Genomic DNA, 27,450 nt, shown 5'->3' on the forward strand with positions numbered 1-27,450 from the left:
GGTTTTTTGTAGACCTGCAGTCTCAGGTTTTGTAAAACTGATCTTCAAAAGGAGCCCCAAGGACAGAGGAGTCTGAAATTGCCTCACTTTTTGGGTTGGATGGGAAGTTGTTATTTCTCCTGGGCTGCTCATCCCGGGGGAATCCTGCTCGCTCGGGTCTTCCGTGTGCAGGAACTATCCCAGGAGTGATCTTTATAGAGCAGGACTGGCTTTAAATTAATAATTGCTGTAGATATTATTATAAGAACAAAGTGCCTGTTTGATGGGCTCGGGTAGCCTGTAAAATCTTGATGCTTGGCTTGTTACTGTGCAGAATTCCAAACACTCCTGCATTTCCAAAATGCCTCTCCAGCCTTCAGTCATTTGTTTTTCCCATCCCCAATGCCATGTTTTGTCATCTTCATTTTCCCCCCATAATACCTTCTGTTTAGAAATAAGAACAAATAAATATGTTCTTATAAATAAGAATATGCTGATTAAAAAATAGATTTTCTGTCCAGGTCTGAAAGAGCACCTGGAGGGGTTGTTGTTCAGTGGGGGGGCCTGGGGACAGAACTGTGTGTCCCCTGCTGTGGCCACTCCTACAACAGCCCTGGGAATGCTCAGGGGAGTTTCTGGGAAGGAGAGGGACACTGGGCACGTCTGCATTGATCAATTTGAGAGTTTTCTGTGCTGAAAGGTGCCAGCAGAGCAGGGGGGGGAACAGGGAGTGTTAGGAAAACCCCCTTGGTGTAGCCCAGTCACTGCAACAGCCTGAAGTGGGAACAGGAAAACTCGGGAATTTTAAAAATATTGGGAAAGACCAAATGTTAGAAACGTTATTAATTAAAAATCAAAGATGCCTGGAAGTATGTAAGTCTCTGTTCAGCCGATGGAAGTAACAGAGATGAAGGTTTGCAGGGATCCTGCTGAGCCTTTCCCAAGGGGATCACGGCACAGGTTTGATCCCGGACGCTTTCACTGGATTATTTTTCAAGGAAGTTACTCTGCTTTTAAAGCTGTTTCATATGGAGGTTTTATTTTAAAAGCAGCACTTAAACTGTCTCTCCTCCAAACCTGCTCTCTTCTAATATGTTTATTATTGAGTGTGGTCAGGGTTTTTTTTTTTCCCAGAAGTTTTATTTTTAGCCTGTGTGATCTCGGATCCTTTTCTTAATGGGAAAAGCAGGCCCTGTGTGCAGAGCCCGGGGCCTGGGCCCAGCCAGCTCCCTCTGCTGGCTCCTCTCACAGGACAAAAATAGCCTGAAAAACCTGCCTGACATTCTGCTGTCTCAGTCTCAGAGCCTTCCTTGGCACAACTCGGCACAGAAGCTCTTATTTCACTTTTAATTCGAATTAACCAGTGGCAAATCCCAGTAAACATTTGCTTACAGGAGGGCACAAAGTATTTTGGCTTCGTGGGGAGCACTAAAATCCAGTCAGGAACAAAGAGAATGGCAAAAAGTCTTTTCTGCCCTTTTATTCTGTGCCTGTGGTTTGAGAAATCTGCTGCCCTTCCAAAGAGGAAATAGTTTGCACTGGCACATCTTGAAAAAGAATCATTATTCATGCTGGTCTTAATACCTCAATTTAAGATGCATTTCCAGGTGGGTTTCCCCCCCCCCCCAAATTCTTGCAAAACTCAGAGTCTTTAAACTCACCTTTTCTTTCCAAAAGAATTTTTCAAAGTATTTGATTTACAAGCATTGAGTGTGACCAGAACCACTGTTTGCCCTGCTGTTGTTCAGCAATACTGAAGTCTCACTTGTGTTTATGAGTATATCTCAACATTATGAGCTGAAACTTATTATATAATTTATAAAAATTACAAGCTGTGAGTCATGTCTGGAAAGACCTACAAGGATCATGGCAAGGTTTGGGTTGGAAGGGATCTTTGCTGCTCCCAAAACCAGCCAGCAATATTAAATTTGGGTTTGCCCGTTGCTAACTTGTACTTTGTATTTTTGGTGATTGGTGGGTGGGGTTTGAGGTTTTTTGGGCCCTTCTGCTTCAGCAAGTTTTTAAGAAAACAAATTGCAAAGTCAATTTTGTCGTTCGCTGCTGTGTAAAAAAAATATTGTAGTGAATTCCAGTGGGGAGGTGGGAAAACAAGCAGTAAAATAAGCTTTAAGACGTTATTTTGAAGTGATGTATAAGATAAAAAAGAATGTTTGCTCACCTCTTTTTCTAGTTTCAAGCAGTAATATGAGGAGGACTTATCTAATATGTTCCATGTATGGTGGAATTAGTGTTGTAGTTCACACTTAGAACCTTCAGCTGGTGTGAGTGTGTGGCACATGATGTGTGTTTAAAACCAGAGGCCAATATAAAAATATTTCCTGTGTCCTTTAGTTCAATCAAAATTTTGTTTTCTCGCAATACATCATTTCAAGTAAGTTAAGGAAAAGAAGATTTTCTGCCGAGAATTGTTATTTCTGTAACCATTAGGTTGAAAAAGAAATAAATAAAGGGCAGGAAGGGAAGAGGAGTGTGGGGGCTGTAAGGGTGACACAGGTCCAAAAACAAGTGTGAACTGAGGGAAAACAAGCACAATTCTTAATTTTTATGCAGAAGAATAAACACAAATTTTAAGTAATGGAAACCCAAATATTTCCTTGGTTAGATAAGCACAGAGCTGAGATGGAAATATCAGAGGATTCTGTTCTCCTAGGAAGAGCCCAGCAGGGTGGAAGTGGGGTCATGGGGAGACTGGGCAGCGTTACACCCGGAATTTCTCCATGGATCTCTTTGGATACGTTGGAGATCTTGTGTTTCCTCCCTGTTGTGATCTTCCCATGTCCATGCAAACCTGTGGCAGCTGCTGGAAAGCAGCAGCTCACCCTGCCAGGAGCTGGCTTTGTGCAGGAGCTGATGCCCAGCTTAGCTGTGCCCTCCCTGGGAGGAGGGAGCTGAGGGGCAGGGGGAGGCTCCAGTGTTGGCACTCCAGGTGCAGCTCAGGAATGGCATTTCCATGTCCCTCAGGAATTGTGTTTCCATGTCCCTGGGTCACACCATGAGTGCCCTGAGCCAGGGGAAGTCCTGGAATTGCTCTGGAAGATGCCAAGGAGGGGCGTCCCTGCAGATGTTGGGATCAGGGGGCTGGCTCAGGAGGAGCAGCCAGCTGGGGGGTGGGAATAGGGATGCTTCCCAGGGCCTGGGCTGGCTGGGATTGCAGTCGGAAAGGGAATTGTCTGACTGCACAGTGGTTTGTAAGGCAAACCTGTGCTGAAGAGGAGGGAAGGAGCATCCCTGTACCGCTCTCCGAAGGGATCCGTGTTCCAGCAGTGACGTCCTGCGTGCTTTGTGAGTGAGGGAAGGCTTTGGGTTCCTGCACTTTCCAAGTATGGATTAATATGGATGCATTTTTCCTCGGAACAAGCCTGGTGTCACTCCAGGGATGGCTGGATTGCTCTGATTTCTCCACAGGGACTCCCTGCCCTCACACATTCCGTTACCTCCAGCAGAGCTCTGGGCTGTGGGGACGGGCAAACACAGTCCTGGAGCCACCGGTGACAAACAACAGTTGAGTTTAGAGAGGAAAAATAAAAGTCCTCGTCCTCGTTCTCCTCATGTTGTGGGTGCAGAGGGAAAGGTCTCCCTGCTGCAGACACCCTGCAGGAGTTTGGTTTTCTTGGAGCCCACAAAAGGCAGAAGTGGGGGATGGAGATGATGTGTGGAATGAGGGTCATGCTGGTTGTAAGGCCCGGGTGTAAGGCCCTGGTGGTCTCTGAAAATGGGAGAAAATAAAGAGAACTTGGAGATTTGGAAGGGGAAAGAAGAGAGTGAGTCGAGTTTGGAGAGTACAGAGCACAGTAATGCTTTTATAAATTTTAGTTTCCTTTGAATTTTTTGGGGGGAAAAAAAAAAAGAAAGAGAAGAAGAGGGAAACGAGCAGGAACAAAAAATGAAAAGTTCACAGATGTGGGAGGAAATTCTAGAAACTCCCAGGAGTAAAGTTAAGCAAATGCTTCTTTCCTCGTGGCATCCTTAGCCCAGAACACTTCAGGAGAAGATGGTGAGAGTCTCCCCAAAAACATTTAGTCTGTTTTCACTATGGTCAGGTTATGCTTTTCATCTCTAGGAAACACCTCTGCAAAAAAATACAGAGTAGCTTGGACATAAAAGTGCTCAGCACAAACACATGGTGGAACGGTGTAAATCAGGGATTGGGGGGATTCCCTGGCACGTGAGAGCTTCCCACTGCAAACAACTTCCCACTTGGCTTTTGGAATCTGTGTGAAACACGGAAAACTGAGCCTTGTTTCTGTTCATTTTGCTCATCCCTGGGACGGGGCTGGTGACTGTGGGAAGCGTTGGGAGCAGAAACCACCCGGCAGATCCGTGGTTTGGTTTGGAAGCTCTCCTGTCTCCAGCAGTGGCTCAGCCCTGCATTCCCACACAGAGAGCAGGCCTGAGCTGCAGTTCCACAGACACGCTCCTCCTGAGTTCACAGATAATCATTTGGGTTAACCAGGATGCTGAGAGAACACCCCTGTGAGGGTCTGGTTGTGGATCCACTGTGGGAAGGCGGGAGAGGGAGGAGAGGAATGCGAGAGCGTGGGACAGGCAGAGGATGCAACACTGAATGTGTATTTTATAAAAAACAACTTTGTACCTCCTGGGAGAGAGGGAGCGATAAAAGTGATACTTTAAGTAGTGCTAACACAGCCTAAGTGCACATAGTTACCTACCATCTGTTTTCCAATAAATAGCTATTATGCTAATTTCTGTTTCAATGCGCAACAATTAAAGCCTGGGAGTATTCCTGTGATATTCCACAGCTGTTGCCTTTGAAGGTTTTATTTATCCTTCTGAAGTGCAACAATTTTAGCTTCGTAGCCGACTCTGCTTGGAAGTGTTGGGTTTTATATGGAAAATGGCAGTGCACTGAAATGCAGACTGGGGTCGTGTCTGAGCAGCACCTTCAGCCGTGTCCCTGTTGATATTCCATATTCCCATTCCCTGGAAGGGGAGCTGCTGAGGATATCTTGGCAGGACCTGGACTGGAAACATTCCTACAGTGCATATTCCCTCATGAGCTCTGCTGGCAAACAGATGAGCACAAATGGGTCGTTCTGGGGAGCATTTCTGCTGTGGTGGTTATTTTGGCTTGGGGGAGAGAGCCGAGATGGATCCTCAGGCCCGGCCCAGTGAGCAGCACGATTTCCCTACAATCATAACCAGCACAAGGAAATTAGATCTCTAAGTGGGTTGAATCTGATTTAGTAATAAGTCAATTTAATCACTAATGACTCCAACGCAGATTTTACAAGGTGATCAATGGCAGGATAGCAATGATCGATCAATGGCGTTGCCTTTAATTGGATTTTTATGGGTATAATATAGTTTTTCAGAATTAATGTACCATTGCTTTGCGTTGTTACTCCTTTAACTCAAGTTTGTTTTTTTTTTTTTTTTTAAGAAGAAGAAATGACGCTTCAAAACGCTGGTTGGCTTTTGAAATATCATCTTTGAGGGCACCTTAATAAAAACCCAAACGAAAAATTAAATGCTTGCTTTCGGCGATCGAATTTTCCGATTTCGTCAAGAGGGCTCTTTGGCCTCATGTTTTTAAAAAGCGGAAAAAAAGCCCCACGTCCTTCACGGGTCCTGGGAAGGAGGAGCCCAGACGTGACTCCTGAGGAGCCCCCTGTCCCCGGCAGGTTGCCCCAGTGATCCTCCCTGGCAGTAATCCCCTCGGCCCACGGCTCCTGCTCCCCTCTGTCAGCGCTTCTGCAGCGGGCGGCAGGGAGTTGGTTTGGGGTCATTTTAATGGCTGGATGACTGGTCCTGTCCCAGAGTGGGTTTTTCATGTTTGCAGTGGCCGATGTGGTAACTGAGGGCAGTGTTCTGGATAATGGGTTTCATTAGCTCTGCTGCCTGAGGTAAAAAAGCAGTAGGTGGGAATAAAGCCTTGTTTTTGATGTCTAGACGTTCATTTCGGCTGTTGCTGCAATATGATACATTAAAAGGAAATATGTAGCATAGCTCTGAGGAAATATGTATTCTTTGAAACTAATTCTGCTTTTAAACTGCACAAGGCAGGGTGACCTGAATTATTAAAATGTAGGTGGCTGGATTTCTTAAAGGTATAACTATCTCTGCAGCCTCAACTTGCCTTCTCTCCTTCCTTCCTATATTTCTTTTAAGTAAAACATGTCAGTTTGGTCACTGAAGCAGAACAGAGATCTTATTATCTTTCCAGTATCTCTGCTGGGAGACCTAAAATTATTGAAGTATTTGCTTTGATATTTTGCTGCGACTTCTCTCCTTGAAATTTTTATAATGGTTTTTTCTTTTTTTTTTTGAGAACATGGCTGGCTTCATAAAAATCATTGGACACTTTGAAGGCCCTAATATCTCTGACTTGAAAATCAAAAAGACCCCAAACCAACTGAGCTGCTCATTAATGTATGTTTAAATTATAAATTTCCAGTGTAAGTCTAAATTATTGTAGTTGCCTTTAATTCTTTCAACATCCGATCTCCAAGAATAAACTTAACAATCAGCACAAACCTTGTATTCGCTTTTTGAACCCGTGAAAACAAAAATCACGATAAACATCTAAAAACTTTACATGTGAAGGCTGTTGATTAATTCCCGTTCTGGGTGGAGACCAGCAGTGAGATTTAGCACCTTGGTTGTCATCTATTATTATGATAAGTGTCAGATACATTTTTTTTCTTGGTTTGGATTTTCTGCTATTCTTGGGGGTTTTTTTCCGAGAATCCAGATTTTTAGAGACGATATTAACAGACTCATTGTTTATTTTGAGAGGTGATTTCACTATAAAAATAACAGAGCACGTACAGTGGTTACTCCTTTTGGTGAGGAATGTGGTGGTAAGGTTGCAGGACAGTGAGAAAGGGAGGAGCTGCTTGTTAAAATAAAGTAAATGCTACTCCCAGTTGCCATCCTGGACTGCTCCAGAGTGGACACAGGCTTAGACAGGTTAGTCAGCATGTCCAGATAAATATATATACACACAGAGCTGTAGGTGTGTATCTGTATAACCCTGGAGCAGCTGAGGGTGTGACAGGTGCCTCTGCTGCCTCTCTAAACTCCTGTCCCTGCTCCGGCTTCCGTGGAGGAAAACAGAGTTATGGCCTCTGTGATCCTTTCTCTTACTGAAAGATTCAATCTTTGCACGACCCTTCCCTCAGAAGTTCTCTTTTTTTGGAAGATCCTTTCAGTGCTGGTGCACAGTGTCACGTTTGTTGTGTCTACAGAGAAATATCTCACCTGGAGGAACAGGAATACCCTCGGGACAGGATGGAGGTGGTTGGCATGTTTTGGAACCTGTGCAGCACCTTTTTGCTGTTGGCTGTGCCTGAAAATGCTGTTGGGCAGCACAGGAAGGCTGAGGAGGGCTGGAGTTCAACCTGCTGAGTGTTAAAAGCATTACAAATTATTGTGTAGACAGACAGAGACCAGCAGTTATTTCCTAGCCTTCAATCTGCTATATGGGTTTAAAATGCTCTTCTGAAAGTCTAAAATCTAGTTCCATTGTGTCAGGAACTTTGCAATTTGGGGGGGGTAATCTGACTTTTAGTGTTTTGCCAAGTTTTGTTACTGGTCACCACGTGCATCTTGAAGCTGAAACCTGCTCCAGTTATTTAAACACTTTTGGAGGCTGGATCAGGAAGCCAAAGAGCAGAGAGGAAGTGAAATGCTGCACTTCTAATTTTTCCTCCTCATTTTTATTGCATCAGACATATGTCCATTCTCTTAATTGTGAGAGGTACTTTTTTAGTAGGATAAAGAAGCATTAGAGGTAATTACAGTAAGTATAGTGCATTAATATATCTGGGAATTAAAGGCATTATTTATTATAGGAAAATGGTTATGGCACTGTCTTATGATATACTTAGAGTTAAATTTAATAGGGAAATAATTTTATTTTCATTGAATGTATAATTTAGGTGAATGCTGAGTGATACCAAAGCCAGTTTGGAAAATCAGAATACTGAGGGATGATCCCAGTGCAGAGTTTCCCCTTTTCCCTGTCCCAGGGCCCTGCAGCTCCTCAGCCAGTCTGATCTCACAGACAGACGTGACCCTCGGGCTTGGCCACCAGGGCTTCCACGGCGAGGTTAACGTGGCCTTTTTCCTGCTTTTCCTGGGATTTTGGACCCATTCCTCAATGCTGTTGCTTGTGCTGAGTGTGGGACAGCCGTGAGTGCAGCTGTGCAGTTTCCATTCCCTCATCCCACCCCTCCTGCTGGGATCTGTGGGGCTTTCACCTCCCACCACCCCCTGGTGGGGGGGGTATCCCAGAGGAGCTGTGCAGGGAAAAAAAGAGCACAGGGCATGTCCAGTACCAAAAGAATTCGGTATTAAAATTATTCCAACTCTACAGAATAGTACATTTAAACGGGGTAAAGCAGCACAGTCTGATCTGAATTCTTCTGGACTGGCAAAATTACACTTGCAGGAAATAGTTCTGAGAGATGATGTTGTTCTGTAACTGGGTCCTGTTGGGCTGCTGTGATCCCTGAGAGTGGGCAATGAGTTAGGATTGAGAACACCAGAACTGGTGAGGGGAACTCTCCTGCAAAATCATGGAATTGGTGCTTGTCTCTCCCACTTGGTGGGACTTTCTTAAAGCAGGGTTTTCCAAAGTTAAAATACTGGCAGGACAGCCTGGGATAGGGTGGAACTCAAGGAGAGCTCAGGGCTGTGTAAATAGGGAATTTCTTTTGACTTTCAAAGATTCTGTCAACTTCATCATGCTCAAAATTTGGTATTTTGTATTTAAATATGGAGTTTTCATAGAGCTGAACTCAGGTGTGATCTCTCTCATAATATATATATGTGTGTGTATTATAGGCATATAGACATATATAGATATATGTAACTTAAAAACTGCATATGAAGTCAGAGAATCAAGGGGGTTGGAAAAGACCTCCGAGATCATCCAGTCCAACCCTTGATCCAACCCCGCTGTGGTTCCCAGCCCATGGCTCTGATGCCACATCCAGTCTGTCCTTAAACACCTCCAGGGACGCTGACTCCACCCCCCCTGGGCAGCCCATTCCAATGGCTGAGCACCCTCTCTGCAAAGAAATTCTTCTTAGTATCCAACCTAAACCTCCCCTGGCACAGCTGAAGATATAACTAAAGCCTACATAATTCCCAAATAAATAAAATAAACATAAAATATATTATTTTTACATATATATTATATGTATATTTGTTCATATATTACACACACACACATATATATATAATAAAACCGTTGATATATTTGGGAACGGTGTAGTTTTGAAGTGCAATACTGTACCAACCTGGCAGCTTCCCGGGCTTCAGCAGTTCCGAGCTTTGGAGAATTTAGACATCAATAGTTCTGACAGTGCAGGGGGGCTCGGAGTTTCTCAGGAACGCAGGTTTAACCCAAACCCGAGGCCATGGGAGGTTGTGTGCAGTAAACAGCCGTGGCCCATTACAGCCTCGGTGTCAGGGAGGTTTCGGGCGTTCCGTGGTGTCGAAGGAAGGGTTTTTGGCTCCCGCGTGTGCCCCGAGGCACGAGCGTGTCTGCCCATTCCCCTTGGGCAGTGCTGTGCCGTTCGATAAGGTGATTTAGGGACTAAAACCTGCCCTTTCCATTCTGTACGTGGAGCGAGACCGTTACCGACATTAGCATCTCACAACCCTGCACACGCAAAACGCGCCTGCTCTTGTTTGAGCTCGGCGAGTTCCAGGTCCTGGGGAAGCAGCGCAGCAGCGAGCAGCGCTGGGCTCCGGCCTTTGAACACTGGCAAGATTAGTATTTTCCAGGCAGCACCGACTCCTTGGAAGCTCGACTTTAAACGTGGCTGTCGAGTAAACTCTCCTTAGATAATCATCTCTGCACGACAGACGTGCTGCTGGGAAGGTCTCCTCCTGCAGATCGGCCGGGGAGGGGTGTTAAGAATTCAGCGCTTGACGTGCACTAAGAGTTTTATGTTTGCATTTCTAAAGATGTGCCGACTATTCCTGTAGAGTTGAAATGACAGAGCTCAGACAATTAGCAAATTCTTACTCCTTGACGAAGTTATTTAATCATCTGTTTTCACTCTGCGTCTTGTGGCTGAATGAGATTTGGAATCTGGTGCAGGCACACCAGGAATAGCTCAGCGCTTGGTACTTTTAGCAGCCAAATCCATGAGTAACGACAGCAGATATCTCTGAGGTTTGTGTATCCTTCAGGTGACTAGTTCATTCCTTTATGAGAGATAATTAGATTTTCTTTTTTTTTTAATAGATTTTTTTGTTTTAGCTCTAAAATAAAATCCCTGCGGTTTGGTACCGAGTGCAGAGTTTTTATTTTGGCATAAAATCTGCAATAGTTTAAGTCAGTACAGTGGAGGAATTTCACTTGAGTGCGACAGTGAGAGGTTCAGGGGAGTTGTTTAATGTTGTTTAAGTTATGTAAATTGATTTCACACCTTTAATGATTCACTTTGTTTCCTGATTGTCTGCATCTGTGGTTAAGTTTTAAAGGAGCTCTGAGCGGCGGTGGCAAAGAATGATCACGAATTCCTCACCCCTGTACTTGAATATTGAATGCTACAAACAAATGGCTTTGCTTTTATGCTTTTGTGTTGTGGTTTTGTTTTTTTTCTTAATTCAAAGTCCGTGTCTGCAGCAAGTAAAGATTAAAGATACTTGGGCAGTGTAGGTAATAGTTGAAACAGTTTAATGAAATAAACTCCTGTTGAAAATTAAAGCTGTTGGATAAATGTTTGCATTTCCCTGTTCTGAGCATGTTGACGTTTTGTTTTTGCAGTGGTGGAAGAAGGATTCTGGGAGAATGGACTTTCCTATGAGTGTAGGACCCTGCTCTTCAAAGCAATTCATAATCTTCTGGAAAGGTAAGAAAAGCTCTAATGCTCTCAGATATTTCATTTTGATACTTAAAATAATGCAGGGATACCCACAGAGCATTTATGTTACATTGGTCTCAAACCACACTTTTTTAGATGTAGAACTTTAGAACAAGAGAACAGGGTAGAGGTGGATCTCATAAGTTGTTAACTTTGGCAATTTATTATTAAATGCTGTGCCAACTAATTAAACACTCATACAAAGAATAATGTTGATATATATTTCTGCACAGAATTTTACTGGGGAGCTGTTTCAAAAGCAAAATAGAAAAGTTTTCACCTTCTTGAGGTGTTTACAGAGAATAATTGTATCTGAACTTCAGCCCCTTTGAGGTTACATGTCTTGATACATATCTTAAAAGCTCTTAACTCTCCTTTTCCATTCATCCTAGTTACATGTATGCCACAATTTGATTAAATTTGTGCACAATATTCGGGGTGAAGCTTAACAGTTCTTCGTTCTTAAAGACCTAATGTATTCTTTTGTCTTGCTCATACAGATATATATATATATATATGACTTGACTGCAAAGTTATTCTGTGATTAGTTAATACACTTACGGCTTTTTCTTCTTAATCCAGCTATCAACTCTTAAGCTTACTGAAGATTATCTTGTTATTAGGCCTGTAGTGTGTGACGTTGCATCTTGGACTGTAGAGTTTTATTCTTCCTGTTTCTGCAGTTCTTCAGGCCATCAGGACCTTCCTATATTATGTCTTAGTTCTTAGGAATTTGGATATCTCCTCAGAATTAAATTGCATTAGACTAGTCCCACTTTTTCTGAAGTTCTAATAATAATACTAAAATATAATGCACCTCTGTGTTGCAAAATACAACACACCTCGGTGTCAGGGCAGTTTTGCAGGAGGCAGCACTGGCTGTTTTTTCTTTCAGAAAATAAGCAAATTCCTTGATCTTGTCTCGTTCTGTGCCCTGTTTGCTTTGCTGTAGGTTTGTTAGTGATAAGGTTTGTATGATGTTCCCATGAGCAGGGTGACTGTCCCCTCAGGGTGTCCCCTGTGTGTCTGACAGCAGGGCAAGTCTGAGGGGCCATGTCCACAGGTACAAGGATTAGGTGCTGTATTTCCTATTTTTCTATCCCACCAGTCTCTTTAGGGGATTTTTGTAAAAGGTGTAGAGCCCTAAGAGGGAATAAAAGTATAAACATTAAATTCCAAGTCTAGAATGTTCACTAGTTCTTTTATAGCTCTGCAGTATAAAAGGGAAAATTGATTAGATGTGTGTTTATTAATGTATAGTACCCAGTTATGTGTACTCCCAGTGGCTGTTTTTATTCTTTGGGCCTCCTGTGAATTAAGTTTTTGATTGTTTTATTTTAAATAACCTCACTGAAATCAGCGGCAGAGGCAGCAGAACTGTTCTGTTTTTCTCAGCATCAGCTGTTAACTCACCTCAGGTGTTTGCTGAGAGCCTCAGCTCGTGTCCTGATAACCTGCTGTGATCCCTGTCATGATGAGCTGATACAATTCATGTCATGATACCTGAGATGATTCATGTCAGGATAAGTGGATTTTTGCCACAATAAACTGATACAGCTCATGCCACAGTCCCAGCCCCTCGCCCTTGGATGTGAGCGTCCCACCGCTCTCCTGATGACATTTTTTACAGTATCATGGCTAAACTTACCTCAGGTTATTCACTTTTTGTCTCTTGTTTGTTTGTTTGTTTGTTTGTTTGCTTGTTATACCAAATCTGAAGTTAACATTGGAGTTATTATTTAAAATAATAGCAATATGTGTGCGGGCTTTACCAAAAAGCAAATAAACGCTTTAAAGACCCATCCTCTCCTGTGTTTTTAGGAAAAACTCGATTAGTAAAGCAGAAGGCTGGAATTCAATTTTGACGCAGTAACAGGGCTGAGGTTTTGGGGGGGTTTGGGGTTGTTTTGGGTTCTCGAGGGCTGTGGCGGGAGGGAAATGGCGGGAGGAGGAGCCGTGAGGGGGGAGCTGCCCCTCATGAAGGAGCCGTGAGGGAACTGAGGGGACAACGCGGGACAGGGAGGGAGGAGAAGCTTCTGCTTTAACTTAACCCTGGGAAATGTGAGAAAAAGGACGTTTGCACAACTGTTTGTGTTATTTTTTCCCCCCCTCAGTACCCACGTTAGTGATCAGGTTGTGTTAACTGGCAATATGGAAAGCGTTAAAAGAGCTGAAGGAACAGTACTCAAAATATTATGGTGCTGTTTCGTAACAATTAGTGTGCCCTTGTCGGGTCGTTTGTTTGTTTGTTTGTTTTTCATGGAAAAACCAGAAATACAAGAGGTCAAGCCCCAGTGAAGTGCTGGGACAGCTGCAGTGCTGCGGGAGGAGCGTTTCATCTTCCTATTTCAGATCATTAAATAACTGCTTTCCATGACCTGGTTTTTCGGTGTTGTGTTTTTTTTTTTTTTTTTTTTTTTTTTTTTACACGAGTCCATTGTTGCAGCTGACTGTGAAAGGATAGTTACCTTTAGTGCTTAGGCAGCAAAAATAACCCGGTGCTGTCATTACCTGCTCGCCCGGCCGAATCCCAGAGCCGTGCTGCTGCAGTCAGGGCTCCCGTTTTATATGGGATTATTCCTTAAATAACCCCTGATTTAGTTCGGCGTGGAGAGTTGACTGATTTTTAAGGCCAAATCTACCCATGACGACTTTTTTTTCCCTAGGAAAGCAGCATTAGTTTGAGGCAGTTAAACCTGCTGTGGTGAGACACAGTGATGTGGCCGTGGAAGTGAGTGTGTGAGGGGGGAGAGTTTATTACAGTTTTTGCTACTACAGATTATTTTCTTTAGGGATCTGGTGTAAACTTCACAGGCTTCCTTTTGTTTGTATAAAACACGCTGGCACTGACAGACTCTCTGATAGCAAATATTTCCTAGGGAAACAGTTACTGAAGCTCTTTTTTCTTTTTTTTTACTCTCTACCAACGTCTCTCTGCTGGCTCAGCTTTCATATTCAGTTTAAGATATTGGTATATTCGGCTGAACTGGATTCTTTTTGCTTTAATTGAGAACGTGCTGTTAGAATTTTCTTCGGTTTTAGCTTTGGAAAACCCTGCCAAGTTTATACAGAAGAATCAGGAGAATATTAGTATCTACATTGTCAGTCATCCATTTCCTCTCTGTGTCTTCTAGGTGTGCTTTTGAAGTACATATCACACAGTTTTTCTAAACCTTGAAGAAAGTACTTTCCCAGAACGTTTCATGTGATTTTTGATTTTTTTTTTCCCTTTGTTTTGGCCAGTCTCTAGCAACTGCTACAGGAACAAACTATTGGAAAACTTTGAAAAGTGGAAAAGTACAGTTCTTTCTTTTAAACAAAAAAAAAAATACTGAATAGATGTGAAATGTGTGGGTAAAGCTTGTATATTGCTTGTCTATTAACCAGTAGCAACAAATGACTGTTTTTTCAGAATTTTTGAAGCATATTATTTAGTACCTGACTGAAAAATATTCCTTAGTAATGAATTCCTGGATGTGATCCCTCGGGCACCACGTTCCACTGCGTGTTTAATGTGTGGAGCACACTTAGTGCTGGCATGTTGCTGACTTGATTCATCTGCACAGGTGGACTTAAGAAAGGCATCAGGCACTTCCTAACTTGTCAATTTAAATTGGTTATTGATCACTTCGAATCCTCTCCGTTGGGTATTTTTTTAGAGCCACAGGATATGTAGTTTCTGTAAGGAAAGTGTGAAGTTTTAAAGGGATCACAGAAAATGGTGACTTATCGCTCTGGTTCAGTGATGTGGGAGGGTATTTGTTGGAAGAAGGTTTTCTGACAGAGGGAACAGTAATTATGGAAGTTTCAGCACCTGAAATCGTGCTGTGGATCCTGTGAAGGAGAAATGGTTCATTGTTAATATTTGCTTAATGCAATTTCCTGTCATTCCTATACTGTATTACACCACTGACATGCCAGAAATACAGGAGTGCATGTTCTTTATCGTGGAGTCTGAGAGGAATAGAAAAGAATCAGCACTAATGAATGGCCTTTGTTCAGGAAGAGGAGTGTGAAAAATAGGATGATGGATCATTCAGCAGAAAAAGCTGCACTGAGCAGGAAAGATGGTGGCAGAGATGAGGGGAGAATCCAGATGTGAAGTTCAGCATCATGAGATGGGACAGGAATTCTCTGTGGCTTCTGTGGGAAAACAGAAAGTGGCAAAGTTCTGTGAAACCCAAAAAATACCAAGTTGATTTCGATATGATGGAAAATCAATTACCTAATCCCTTAGATTCACTGTCTTCAGAGATTGCTTTTAATGACACCTCAAGATGTAACCAGTAATTGCTGCTGTAATTGTTTTCTAGATGCCTGATGGATAAAAACTTCGTGAGAATTGGAAAATGGTTCATCAGACCCTATGACAAGGATGAGAAGCCTGTTAACAAAAGGTAAGGAGATCTCTGTGTCAGGTCCTGCTCATGTCAGTGTTTTATCTTGCATGATGGTAATTTGATGCTGCATTTTGGTGGTAGTTTTTCCACTTCTTTTACTGTGTAACAAGTAAAATCACAGACACTGTGTGTTCCCATCAGTCATACATAGAAAGCAATTAAGTAGGTTTTCAGCCCTTGTTATGATAATTTAAGATGCGAGGGCGAGGTTGGTATTTATCCATTAACTCCACAGAAATGTCACATTTATTAATATCTTTTGAGCAGCATCTGCCTGTTTCTCTCATTATACAACAGAACTGCAGGTAGTTGTAACGAATTATTTGAATTTCTGGGCACTAAAACCCAACCTGGCATTTTAAGCAGTGAAATAAGTAGTCCGTAGATTTACTGATTTATTTCCTTTAGAGATGCCAGCCTTGATACAGAGCTTCCAGTGCTCAGGCAGCTGCCAAATCAGACCTATAGGGGCGGTTAATGCCCTTCTCCCAGAGGCACAGAACCATGAACCAGGGATATCTGGCTCCACGCTCGCTGCCGTTTCCTCTCCCAGCTCTAAAGGTTACAATGTTCTCAGATCTTCTGGTACTTGCATTTATAGTCATCCGCTAAACAAGTTCTGTCAAAAATAATCTGAGTTAAGCTGAAACACAGATTTTCTAACGGGAATCATTTTGACAGAACTGGGTTAGGAAGTGACTAAACAGGCAGCTCTGCTGGGAGATTTGAAGGTAATGAGCAGTGGAGATGAAGTGGGGTGGCAACTTCTTCATCCAGCCTGGCTGCAGTCACAGCAATGTGTCTGGTGGCAGTGTAGGTACTGGGGGAAATCATTCTGCACATCACACGTGATTTTCCCTCTGCTCTGTTTAACTACAGAAGTGTTACAGTTCAGTGCTAAAATCCGTTGGCTCCGTTCTGTAACAGATCTTGTGTAAACCAGGTGCTTAGAGGCAGCAGTTTTTGAGAGAATGCAGTAATTACACACCGATCTGCCTCCTTTCTCCAGCCAGAAAGCGTTAACTTAGCAGGGGGTCGTCTCTTGTTTTGCTGTTTGCACTGTGGCTGACGCTGTGTGTGTGTAACCTCTGATTTCACATTGATCTGATGGCCAGGAGCCATGGAAAGGTCCAGGTTTCTTTGTACCTTCCCCTGTCCTGGCTGTGCGTAACCACCTTCCTCCCTCGTGTTTTCCCTGCCGCTTTTCTGATCACACCAACATCGAGCTTAATTTTCTGGAACATTAATTCCCTCAAGTGACGTAAGAAGTGGTCACTTCCAGCCTCTGGAACGGGGAGGCAGTTCCTTTCAGCTAAAGCTGTTTGTTTTACCCACGTCACTGCAGCCTGAGCGCTCAGATTAAATGTACTTGTGAGTCTCCTCCTCTCTGTTCCTCCTGGGTATCAATTTAAGAAACGAGGCATGTGATGCAGGAGATGATGTCTGTCCAAAACAGCAGCAGCACTGGCGTGGAGGGGATCGTGTCCTTAGAATTCTGGCAGATTAGGAGGTCCTGTGTCTGATTTACGTGTGTGTGACACCAAATTGCTCACCCAGGATCTGCAGGGCACGACTGCATTTGTAAGTGGATGTTCAGTAGGCACAGAAATATGTCTGGTCTGCAAGACGTTACAAAACCTGAGTTCGTGTTGAGCTCAATCTGTATCTGTATCCATGTATAAAACCGGCCTTGAGGATTTTAGGGTTGAAGGGTAGACTCTTGATTTGAGGAAGATAATGTTTGTTTGGTTTTTCTGTTTTTTTTTCTGTAGATCCTCTGGATATGCACCATTTCAAAAGCACTTATTCAGCAATCATAGCTATGGGCTAATTTGAAATAGGTTGTGTGTTGTTTCAGGTTGTTAACTTTTCTGCTATAAATATATAATGGGAATTAACTGATCTTGCTGGAATATGGTAGCCCAGACTGCAAAAGTGGACAGTAGAGTCACCTGCAGGCAGCAGCAGCAAGTAGTGGGAGGCTTTGGGGACTAATCTGTCCAGACACCTTTTATTTAATCTTTTAAGCTTTCTTTCTCAGTACAACACAGAAAGCTATCTTCAGACAAATTGATTCCTGCTAATTCCAGATAAATGCTTTGTGAAACTCTTGCTCTAAGCAGCCCCTTGTTCCAGACAAAGCAAGCAGGAGCAGTGGCAGGAAGAAGGGGCCAGCTGAGAGTGTGCAGGTGCTTCAGCACTGTGGGTAATGCTTCCATAACCAAAAAAAGTGGTATTTAAGAAAAATATTATTCATAGTCGTGCTAATATATCAAACACTAGAAATAAGCTGCATGTGTGTCCAGTGGTCAGGCTGAGGGTGGGGGCAGGTAATGCCTGTTGAAAATGCCCTGAGTGTGGAAAAAGATCCACGTGGATATGTACCCCCTGGAATGGTGAAAAGCAGCAGGTTTGATTCTGGCAAAGAAACAGAACTATTAGAACGAAGAGCTGTGCTTTTATACTTGAGGCAGAGTTAGTCCTCTCAAATCTCCAACGTCCAGAGGCACCAACTTCATTTCAGGAACATACTGAGGAGTCTGGAATTGGGTGTCAGTGAACAGGGAAGGAGTTAAACCTCACAGGAGTAAATTCAGGGAGTGAATCAGGGCCCGTGGGTTCTGTGGATGGCATTGGAGGGGAAGGGCAGCAGGTCTGTGATTTCAGAGTGAAGCTGGGGTGAAGTGGAGCATGGCAGTGGCCCTGACCTACCTCTGAGATGGCAGAGGAGCCTCAGAAACCAGAGGGCCTGGCCTGCCTTCCCAGGGTCTGTCTGCAGGATGAGCTTCCCTGCCCTGCCAGGAGCAGGGAGGGGACAGCACAGGGAGTTCCAGGCAGATCCCTCTCTGGTTGTGTTTTGTTTTCTGTACAGTGCAGACCAGACCCTTTTGGCAGGAAATGTAGTGCAGAACTTGTGGGTTTTCTTTCCCGACTATCTCTAATATCACGTGTCACTTCCTAAACAACTCTGCATGTTTTATGGTCTGTACTACAGCAGTGTGTGTCTAAATAACTTCCACACTACCAAGGGAAAATGGCAAACTTGATTGTTTGTCTACACAGCTTCCCAAAGGAAAGCTTTAAGTTTGGAGTTCACAGAACTCGTCATATCCTAGGCATTGATAGTGCCTTCCACTGTGGGATGAAAATTCTTCCTCACAGTCCATTCAGAATCCCTGTCCAAGTTTTGTACAGGGTTTGTTTGTTTGTTTTGGAAAGCACCACAATAAAATGTTAAAACATCTTACTGAAAAAAAAATTATGATCCCCTTATGTGAGAGTATTTGCTAATGACTTCTGTGATTGTTTTCTTGGTGTGTAGGAAATTGTGGGGGAAATCACTTTGGTTCAACAGAGTTCAAACTCTATGAGCAACCTAAAATAATTTAAGCTGGTTTTAATTTAATTAAATGCAGAGAGCACCTGAAAAAATAACTGTTGCTTTTCGTAGCTTGGATAATTTATGGGTCATCCCCTCTTCCAAAAGAAAAAGTTCCATCAGCTGTTCCAGGGGCAATTGGGAACCAGTCCTGTTCAGAATCCCACGGGGAGCTTTGCTCCTGGCACATGGCAGGGCACAGATAATTCCTTTTGGCAAATGGTGTATAGGTGTTCCCTTAAATGATGACATGGTGAAACAAGCTGAAGTGATCTATTTGTTTTTTTATTAAGATTCGAATTCCTCAGCTGAGAAATGGGTGTGCACACAGAGTGTGGTGCAGCAAGGTTTTTATTTCCTCCACTTGGAGAAAAAGAAGTCACGTAAATGATTTTGATTCTGCACATTTGTGTACTTCTATTTTGCCGTGTTTAAAAAAAAAAATCAATAATGTGGCCATATACATTGCTTGAAAATGGTGCATAGTGATGCTGTAGAAATAAATATTTACAGTGTTGCCAACAGCATTATAAATGAGGAAAGACTGGGAAGGAAAATAATAAAAATCAATCTGACTTAATTTGAAATAATGTGTTCTTATTCTTGACTTGTCAAAATAAATGTGATGGAAATACCGAGTAATAAGAAATATTCTGTATTTTCCAATAATTCTTCCTACCCCTGTAAAAATAAGCTTTTCTATTTCAGTTTAAGAGGCTTAGTTCCCAGAGAAATATTTTCATATTTTTGAGGTTTAAGTTCTGAAATGTTCTGTTCATCTTTGCTGAGTTTCTTCTGAGGATTACTTATGGTTTCAGTAAAAGCAATACACCAAGCTGCTGTGTTACATCTGTGGTTGGTTGGTGTTATTTTAATTGGTAATCTTGTGTGTGCTAAAGCTGAATTAACTCTTACCTTCTCTGAAATCTTGGGTAGTGAACCCACTGGAACATGGTCTGTGGTCGTATTTTAGCAGAGGGAATAGTACTGAAATACAGATTATAAAATAAGTGTTTTTTCATATGCATTTCCCAGCAAAAGCTGAAAATATATCAAGGTGATATCAAAGTGCCCTTAATATCAGCATGCTTATGTTCAGTTATTTTAAAGTACTTTAATATAATTTTATTCAAGTATATTAATCTATTATCATTAATCAATATAACGTGGTTTTACGTTTTATAGAAAAACCAGCAAAACATTATTAACAACTATGGGTTACCTAAGGCTGCTGTTAAGGTGGTTTGGGAAAGGGCTATTCAAGCATTACCATTTTAATGTTATATATATACTACTGTTATATATGCTGCTGGTAGTCTTGGATTATTTTGTTTGTCTGTGTCATATTCCAAGAATCTCGAATGTAAAAACCTTGGTGGAAAACGTTAGCAAAAAAAACTGTGCAGGAAAAAAAGCATTTTGGGCTGAAAATAGTAAGGTTCCTGTGCTTTATCACCAAAGCAACTGTCTAGATGAGCTATAAATTAAGGGGTATTTGGTACTCAATTGTCTTTTTATTGTTTTTTTTTTATTTAGTAATGAAAGTAATAAAGCAGCATTTTGTCAGAGCTGGTGAGCCCTGTCAGGGAGCACCCTGGCAGTGCCCCAGTTTGCAGTGCCCCTGCACAGCTCTGCTTTGGGACACCAGTGGGGTTGGAGTGGGGTTTGTGCAGCCCCTTGGTAATGGGACCCTGATCCTGCAGCTCCCACCCGGGCCCAGCCTTTATCTGCCTTCCCGGGGGAAAGGCATTACAGAGGCAGGGCAAAGCCACCCCAGGCACCGATTCTTGGGATTCCTTGACCCTTGGCCATCAGGATAAAGCCTGGGAACAATAGCAGGGCTCCTGCATGGGGTGAGATGTCACTGGAGCCGTGCTCCTCTGGGCTGTGTCCCCAGCCAGCCGGTTCAGGAGGTGTGCAGTGTCTCATCCAGCTGTTTGCTGGGAGCATTACCCGGGCCAGGCAGCCCAGATAAAGCCCGGGGGTGCTGGGGGGAGGTGCTGGGGGTCCTTCAGCCCATCAGAGGGGGGTTTGGGTGATAGGAGTGAGTCAGGAATTGCTTCTCCCCCAGCGCTGATAACACAGGGTCTGTTCCTGCAGGGACCTCCTCGTGTGGGTGCAGCAATACCCCAGTGCTGCTGGTGCGAGTGCTGGGGGCATTTGCACTGCCTGTGTGTCCCTGGCAGACCCCGGGACCCTCATTCCATGCAGGAATTCCCAGCGTGGGCAGGGTTGGCACTCACAGTGTGACCTGTGGCAGTTTTGTCCTGGGGTGTTTGTAATCCCCGGGTGTTTGTGTCCCCTGGAGCCCCAGCACAGGAGATAGGCACTGCTGACCACCACCCACCGCTGTGAAAGGAGTTCTTACCACAATCCTTATCCCCTCCTGTCCTGGGAAAGAACAACTCCCTCGTGCCCTCTGCCTCCTACAGTTCCTAGTGTTCCTGAGCTGTGCTGGAGCCAGTCCCAACATTCAAGGTGCTCTCACAGGGCTTGCAGCAGTTGGATTTTGGTGAGCTGCCTGCTCCAAAGCCTTTTTCCTTCTGAAAGACTTGGAAGCTGAACAGGAGCCAGAGTGTGCTCAGGTGGCCAAGAAGGCCAGTGGATCCTGGCCTGGCTCCGGAACAGTGTGGCCAACAGGTCCAGGGCAGTGATTCTGCTCCTGGACTCAGCACTGGTGAGGCCACCCCTGGAGTGCTGTGTCCAGCTCTGGGCCCTCAGCTCAGGAAGGACATTGAGGGGCTGGAGCAGGTCCAGGGAAGAGCAGCGAGGCTGGGGAAGGGACTGGAGCACAAGTGCTGTGAGGAGAGGCTGAGGGAGCTGGGGGGGCTCAGCCTGGAGAAGAGGAGGCTCAGGGGAGACCTCCTAACTCTCTGCAACTCCCTGACAGGAGGGGGGAGCCGGGGGGGGTTGGTCTCTTCTCCCATCAGCAAGACAAGAGGGCTGGGTCCTAAGCTGTGCCAGGGGAGGCTTAGGTTGATTAGGAAGAATTTCTTTCCAGAGAGGGTGATCAGCCATTGGAATGGGCTGCCCAGGGAAGTGGTGGATTCTCCATCCCTGGAGGTGTTTAAGGACAGGCTGGATGTGGCATCAGTGCCATGGGCTGGGAACCACAGCAGGGTTGGATCAAGGGTTGGACTTGATGATCTCAGAGGTCCCTTCCAACCCAGCTGATTCTGTGATTCTGTGAATCCATCTATTCTCAGTGTATGTTTATAAATACCATCCCCTCGTAGGGTTCTGAGGAAGCCAGGATATACAGGATATGGGTGTTGGGATATGTGTTCCCTTGTGTTTCCTCTTTTCCCATTTAGAGGGATATGGTGGCATATGCTTTTGTGGATTCCAGTTTATAATGCAGAAGAGTTATCTCTAGAATATCGAAGTTAAAGATCTTTTTTACTGATTTAATTAATGTAAATGAACAAATACATAAAGCTGATCTAGTCATCTGTAACTTCTGGATGTTGTAAAACCTTCTCTTGCAGTTACTATTTCTGGGCATCATTGTTTATCTTACAAATATTTATATATATGAGGTTACTGGATTGTCTACATATATTCCAAATATTTACATTATTTCATGCAATTGAGAGATTATTTTTCACGCTTTTGTAACTTTTAAAACCTGTAGTTATTTAAATGATTGAAATATTTTGGACTAGGAGTGTACAAAAGGCAGGTAGTTCAAGAAAATCAAGAGTTACCTATTTCTGTTTCTTTTATTTTTCATGCCTTATTTGTGTAGTTCAGAAGTGACTTGGTATCTTCATTAAGTGGTTTTGGATACGCTTCTGTGTGGGATACTTGAACTTCAGTAATTCTGTATGAAGCCTTGGCTTAATCAGGACTTGGTGACCAATTAGTGCAGTCCCACTAATGTTTAAGCTCCTTTCCTGGTTACACCCTCCCTGTTGGCACTGCATGGAAAGGATAAACTAAGTGCCCCTGATGTGCTGCTAATGAGATTTGTCAGGGCTCCCAGTTGCACTGTCTGCCAAACACAAGTGTTGTCACTTACTGTATCAGTGATGGATTGACTGGAGGGCTTCTGCAGATATTTAGAGGGCCTTGGTTTTGAACACTGAAATCTGTCACAGCTCCGACTGTAGGTGCAGCTGCAGGAACCTCCCCACAGAACCTTGGGGTTCTGAAAGGCAGGCTGGGTTTGGTCCTTGAGCTGATTTAAAATCCCTGGAAGCAGTAGGTGCTCCTCGAAGTTCTGTAAAACCAGTGGCACTGCAGGATTTGTTTTCAGTCCAATTCAGAAGTAAATACACTTCCTCGTATTCATAAATAAAACCGGTGCCTAAAGCCAAAACATTCTTCAGTCTCACTCCAAAAATAGGAAAGAAAACTTCAGTTGAAAGCAATTCCATTGAATAATATCGACTGCATTGTTTTTTCTGACACTTTTACACCTCTTTAAAATAACTTGATCTTGAAATAAAGCTTCGTTTCAGAACAGAGTTATGGAGGTTATTTATTCTCCACCTCTGTTTTCTGAGAGTTACGCTCCCTTAAAAATTTTTGCTAACCCTTATTTTCTGAAGACTCGGACTTAAATGGTGACAGGGCAAGGGGGGATGGTTTTAAACTGAAAGAGAGTAGGTTTAGATGAGATATTGGGAAGAAATTGTTCCCTGTGAGGGTGGGGAGGCCCTGGCACAGGTTGCCCAGAGAAGCTGTGGCTGCCCCTGGATCCCTGGAAGTGCCCAAGGCCAGGTTGGAGTAACCTGGGCTGGTGGGAGGTGTCCCTGCCCGTGGCAGGGGGTGGAACAAGTCGTTTAAACCACTGCCAAATCCTGTGATCTTTGTGCAGCACCACAGGAGCCGTTGGTGTTGTGCAACCAGGGCCCTTGTTTAAGAATTAATCACCAGACTTTGTGATATAAATGGACTGTTTTGTGACTGCTATAGCAAAAAATTATGGAAATGCTTATTTTTAAAAGGTAATTGTCTGGAACCATTTATAAAGCTGAAGAGAAAGCTGAATTAGTCTTGTGAATGCTTTTAGTGTCTTATTAACTTGTCAGATTCAGGATAATAAGGCAGTTTTAAAGTAGCTTGGCTTTGGTATAAATTTGCTGCTGGTTTAGAAGATAACAAACTTGAATGAGCACTCGATGTATCATATATAATCTAAATAAGGCCATATAGACCAATTCTTCTGGGTGGGCCCAGTAACACAAACAAACCCACATCTGCACAATGAGCAGAGAGCTGGGGGCCTTCCTTTGCCAGGCTAAAATGAAGGACTGATGTGCAGCAACCACAGAGTAGGTACCCCTTAAAAAATACATCATCATTAGTGAACTCTCCTGGCTTCCAGTTTACTGAGGAAGGCAAAATTCGGCAGCGTGGCTCCGGTGGAAGGACAGCAGTAATGCTCCCTCAGGTTTTTGGGCTCCTTCTCCCCACCTTTCTCCCTCCTGTTTGCCTCTGAGGGCTCATTCTTTCCTCCTACGTAGTCCCTGTAACCAAACTCTGCTCTGAGCTCAGCACTATTTATTTTGAAAGCTGTCTGGGGCGGGAGGAGCTGCAGTCCCAGCACCACATTTGGGGGCACAAACGGTGCAGTTGGGTCAGGGAAGTGCAGCAAGAAGCCACTGGTTGTTATTCTTGGCTGCTCTCTCTGAGTGTGTCGTAGCAAGAAGTACTGACTGGTGACTGGGCTTTCAATTTTCCTCTTTGAAAAATCTCATCTAATTAAAATCAGCTTTTTCATGGACAAGAGTGGGGCAGGATGGGGAGGGAGGGAGAGGTTCTGGCAGCAGGTGTGTGATCAGGTGCCTGCATACCTCCCAAAAGCTGAGATTTTGGGGGGAATTGTCGAAGGACTTTGCTCTTTGAGGGCAAACCCTCAGGAAAAAGCTTCCTCTCCTGCTCAGAGAGAGCACACCTTGTACCTTCAGCCTGAATCTCACAAGTTACGTGTGGTCTGAGCCCGAGGCAGCACGGAGAGCACGTGTGGAGCAGGTCCTTCCTCAATCCCAAACCCTGGGCAACTTCCAAGTGCTCTTAGTTTGGCAAAAGAGTGACTTTTTATATGTTCTGAGTGTGTGCACTTCAGAAGTTGAGAAGTCCTGGACAAGTGAGCAAACACTGGATCATATTTTAAAAACAAAAGCTGGATTCCCTTGCAGTGTGTGGGGCTGAGCTGGCTGAATTCCCTCGGGGTGGGACAGACCCACTTGTTTGGAGTCAGGTCCTCTGGTTCACACTGTTCTTGGCAGACAGGGGATTTGTGTCAAGTTTTGTTTCTGGAAAACCAGTGAACATAAAAATACCTGTAATAAATCAGGCTGTGTTTGGTCTCTCTACACCTTACCCTGATAACAAAGCAGTTGAGCAAGTGAGTAATTCCTGAGGAACAGGCCTTTTTTTCCAGATGCCCAGAAAAACCAGGTCTCCCAAACTGAACTTTCCCAGTGCTGTGCTTGCTGCTGCCATCTGCTGCCATCGGATCTTGGGATGCAGCAGGGATCAAACCATGGCTTTCCTCTGTGGTAAATGTGTGCTCCAGACTCTTTGCTCTACTTACACCTCTACAGACCTGCTGTTGGAACTCCTGGATGTGGAGACTGTTCTTCAGGATTTCAGGCACTACTTCTGCACTAGCTTGTGTGTGTCACAGAGAGTTTGCATTTCACAGGAGAAAAGCTCTGTAAATCCTGAAAGTGGGGGTGGGAGGAATTGCCTCAGTCAGGATTTTGGTCAGGGTTCATCTCTCCAGGTGAAGGATCCTCAGATCATTCCTTTTGATCCTTGGTGATCTGTAAGAAAAAACCCAACACCAGTTCCTCCTGCACCACTGGATTTAGGAATGTCTCTGTGGGTCACTTCTGTGTGGCACTTGCAAGATGTTTTCTTCCTGCATGACCAGACTCTTCCCCCTTTTCCCTCCACCCTTTCTTTTTGCCTTGTTGTTCAAGTTCTGTGTGGATTTCTGAGCCCAGATTTGGAGTGAACAGCAGTTTTTTGGGGTGCACTGTGTGATGATGGCTGTATTTATGTGCAGCACTGCACTGCCAGACACAGGAACACTTGGGAAAAGTGAAACTTGTATGGAGAGCACTTGCCCTCCCTGATTTTTGTCCTCTGTCAGTTTGAATGTCATGGTGACAACTCTTCCTTTGGAGTTTGCTGCTGGGAGAGGGGAAAGGGGAATTCATTCCACGAGAAGTGGGAGCTGTGGGTTCCTACGTGAAGGATTCACGGAATTGCAAAGCGTGGCAGGGCTGGGAGGAGCAGAACCTTGCAGGACAAGGTGGTAATTCAGGGGCAGGTTGAGTTTCCCACCAGCCAGGGGGATTTTCTGTCTCCTGAGCAAAGCAAGCTGCAGAAATTACTTTGAGGGATCTCATCTCTCTTTTAATCTCTTCATGTTACCAGCTGTTAAAGACACGGGGGACTGCAAGTGTTTTTTGGATGATGATGTCAGTACATCTAATTATATAATTTCCATCTGCTGACTGGAAAGCTGAAGGAAGAACATTAAAATATCTTCCTTTTATTTTTTTTTTTTTTGCCTTGTTGAAGGATCCAGCAGTCTAAAACATGGCACTGGATGTCTGATGTACAGAATTCTCCTTTTGCTGGTTTTCAGCTGATTTGGGAGCACGTCTGCGTGCTGCTGAAAATCACATTTGTATCTGATGTTTTGAAGAACAGGGACACACAGTGAAATTATTTGCTGCCCCACCCAATTCCTAGAAAAAGATTTAATTTAGGAAGGAGAGGAGATGTTCCCTGAAGAGGATCAGGCTGTGCCTGCTCTGGAGCAGCCCTGAGACAGATGGACCCTGAGCCAGGCGAGATCAAAGCAGTGGAACAGTTACCCTGGGCCCTTCAGGAAGCTGCTGCCATTATGTGCTTCTGATTCCTTCCAAAGAAACAGGCCCAGAGACTCCTCCTGAATTATCCCTTCCCATCCAAGTTGTCTCCAGCAGTGGTCAGAAGTGGGGCAGCTCGGGGAGGACTCTCAGCTCGTGCCAAGAGTACAGTTATTTTTCTGTACACTTGGTCAGCGCCCTGCTGGGTTTGACAATGCAGCTCCACATATTTTTGTGTTTAACAACTGTTGATGAATTTTTCTTTTGTGTGTTTAATTGAGTTTGAAGCCACACAGAACCTCAGCCTGCACAAATACTCGTTGGTAATTGATACCATAGCTCATCTCTGCCCTGGGTGGAAAAAGGTTGGGGTTTTTGGTTTAATTTTTTCGTTTATTAGTGTAGTGTTTGGGCTCCTATTCCTGTGTGAAGGAGAGAATGTAACTATCCCTTTGGGTCTCAATCCTTTTGATTTTAGCACATGTCTGCTCTCTCCCTGCTCAGTTCATCTCCTTCACAATGAAGACTTTTTATGGAATTATTATTTTTATGCAATTATTTTTTAGTTATTTCTCTGTAATTACCTTTTTGTGGAATTATTATTTTTATGCAATTATTTTTTAGTTATTTCTCTGTAATTACCTTTTTGTGGAATTATTATTTTTTCCTCCTGCTCTGTTTCTTTGTATTTGTTTGTGTTGAATTTCATTTGTGAGGGTTTTTTAGGGTTTTCTCCCCTCCCATTAATTTTCTTTCCCCTCATCCAGTCACTGCCTCTTGTGAAGTTTCTATTGCAGTTCTTCGCCTTGAATTCTAATTTTCATATTTTCCCAGCATCACAGTAGTACTAAAACTTGTTATTTTGCTGTTTCCTGCCCCCCCCCTCCTCATTCTCGTTATTTAGGTTTAGCAATTGTGACGTTTCTTTTAAATGCAAAGTTAAGTGAAGGGCTGTGTGTGGATGCTGGGGAGGAATCAAAGCAGGGTAAGTG

The 27,450-nt window shown here is 43.8% G+C and overlaps 1 protein-coding gene across 1 annotated transcript in view; it reads left to right on the forward strand.

The window, feature by feature from the left end:
- Positions 1-27,450, forward strand: part of MED13L (mediator complex subunit 13L) — a 178,263-nt gene that overhangs the window by 72,637 nt on the left and 78,176 nt on the right. Inside the window, exons 3-4 of the mRNA XM_032705450.1 lie at positions 10,748-10,832; positions 15,158-15,241. Of these exons, the coding sequence (XP_032561341.1) occupies positions 10,748-10,832; positions 15,158-15,241 (169 nt within the window). The remainder of the gene's footprint in view (positions 1-10,747; positions 10,833-15,157; positions 15,242-27,450) is intronic.

This window comes from Chiroxiphia lanceolata, chromosome 18 (assembly GCF_009829145.1).
Source record: "Chiroxiphia lanceolata isolate bChiLan1 chromosome 18, bChiLan1.pri, whole genome shotgun sequence".
NCBI classification, from domain to species: domain Eukaryota; kingdom Metazoa; phylum Chordata; class Aves; order Passeriformes; family Pipridae; genus Chiroxiphia; species Chiroxiphia lanceolata.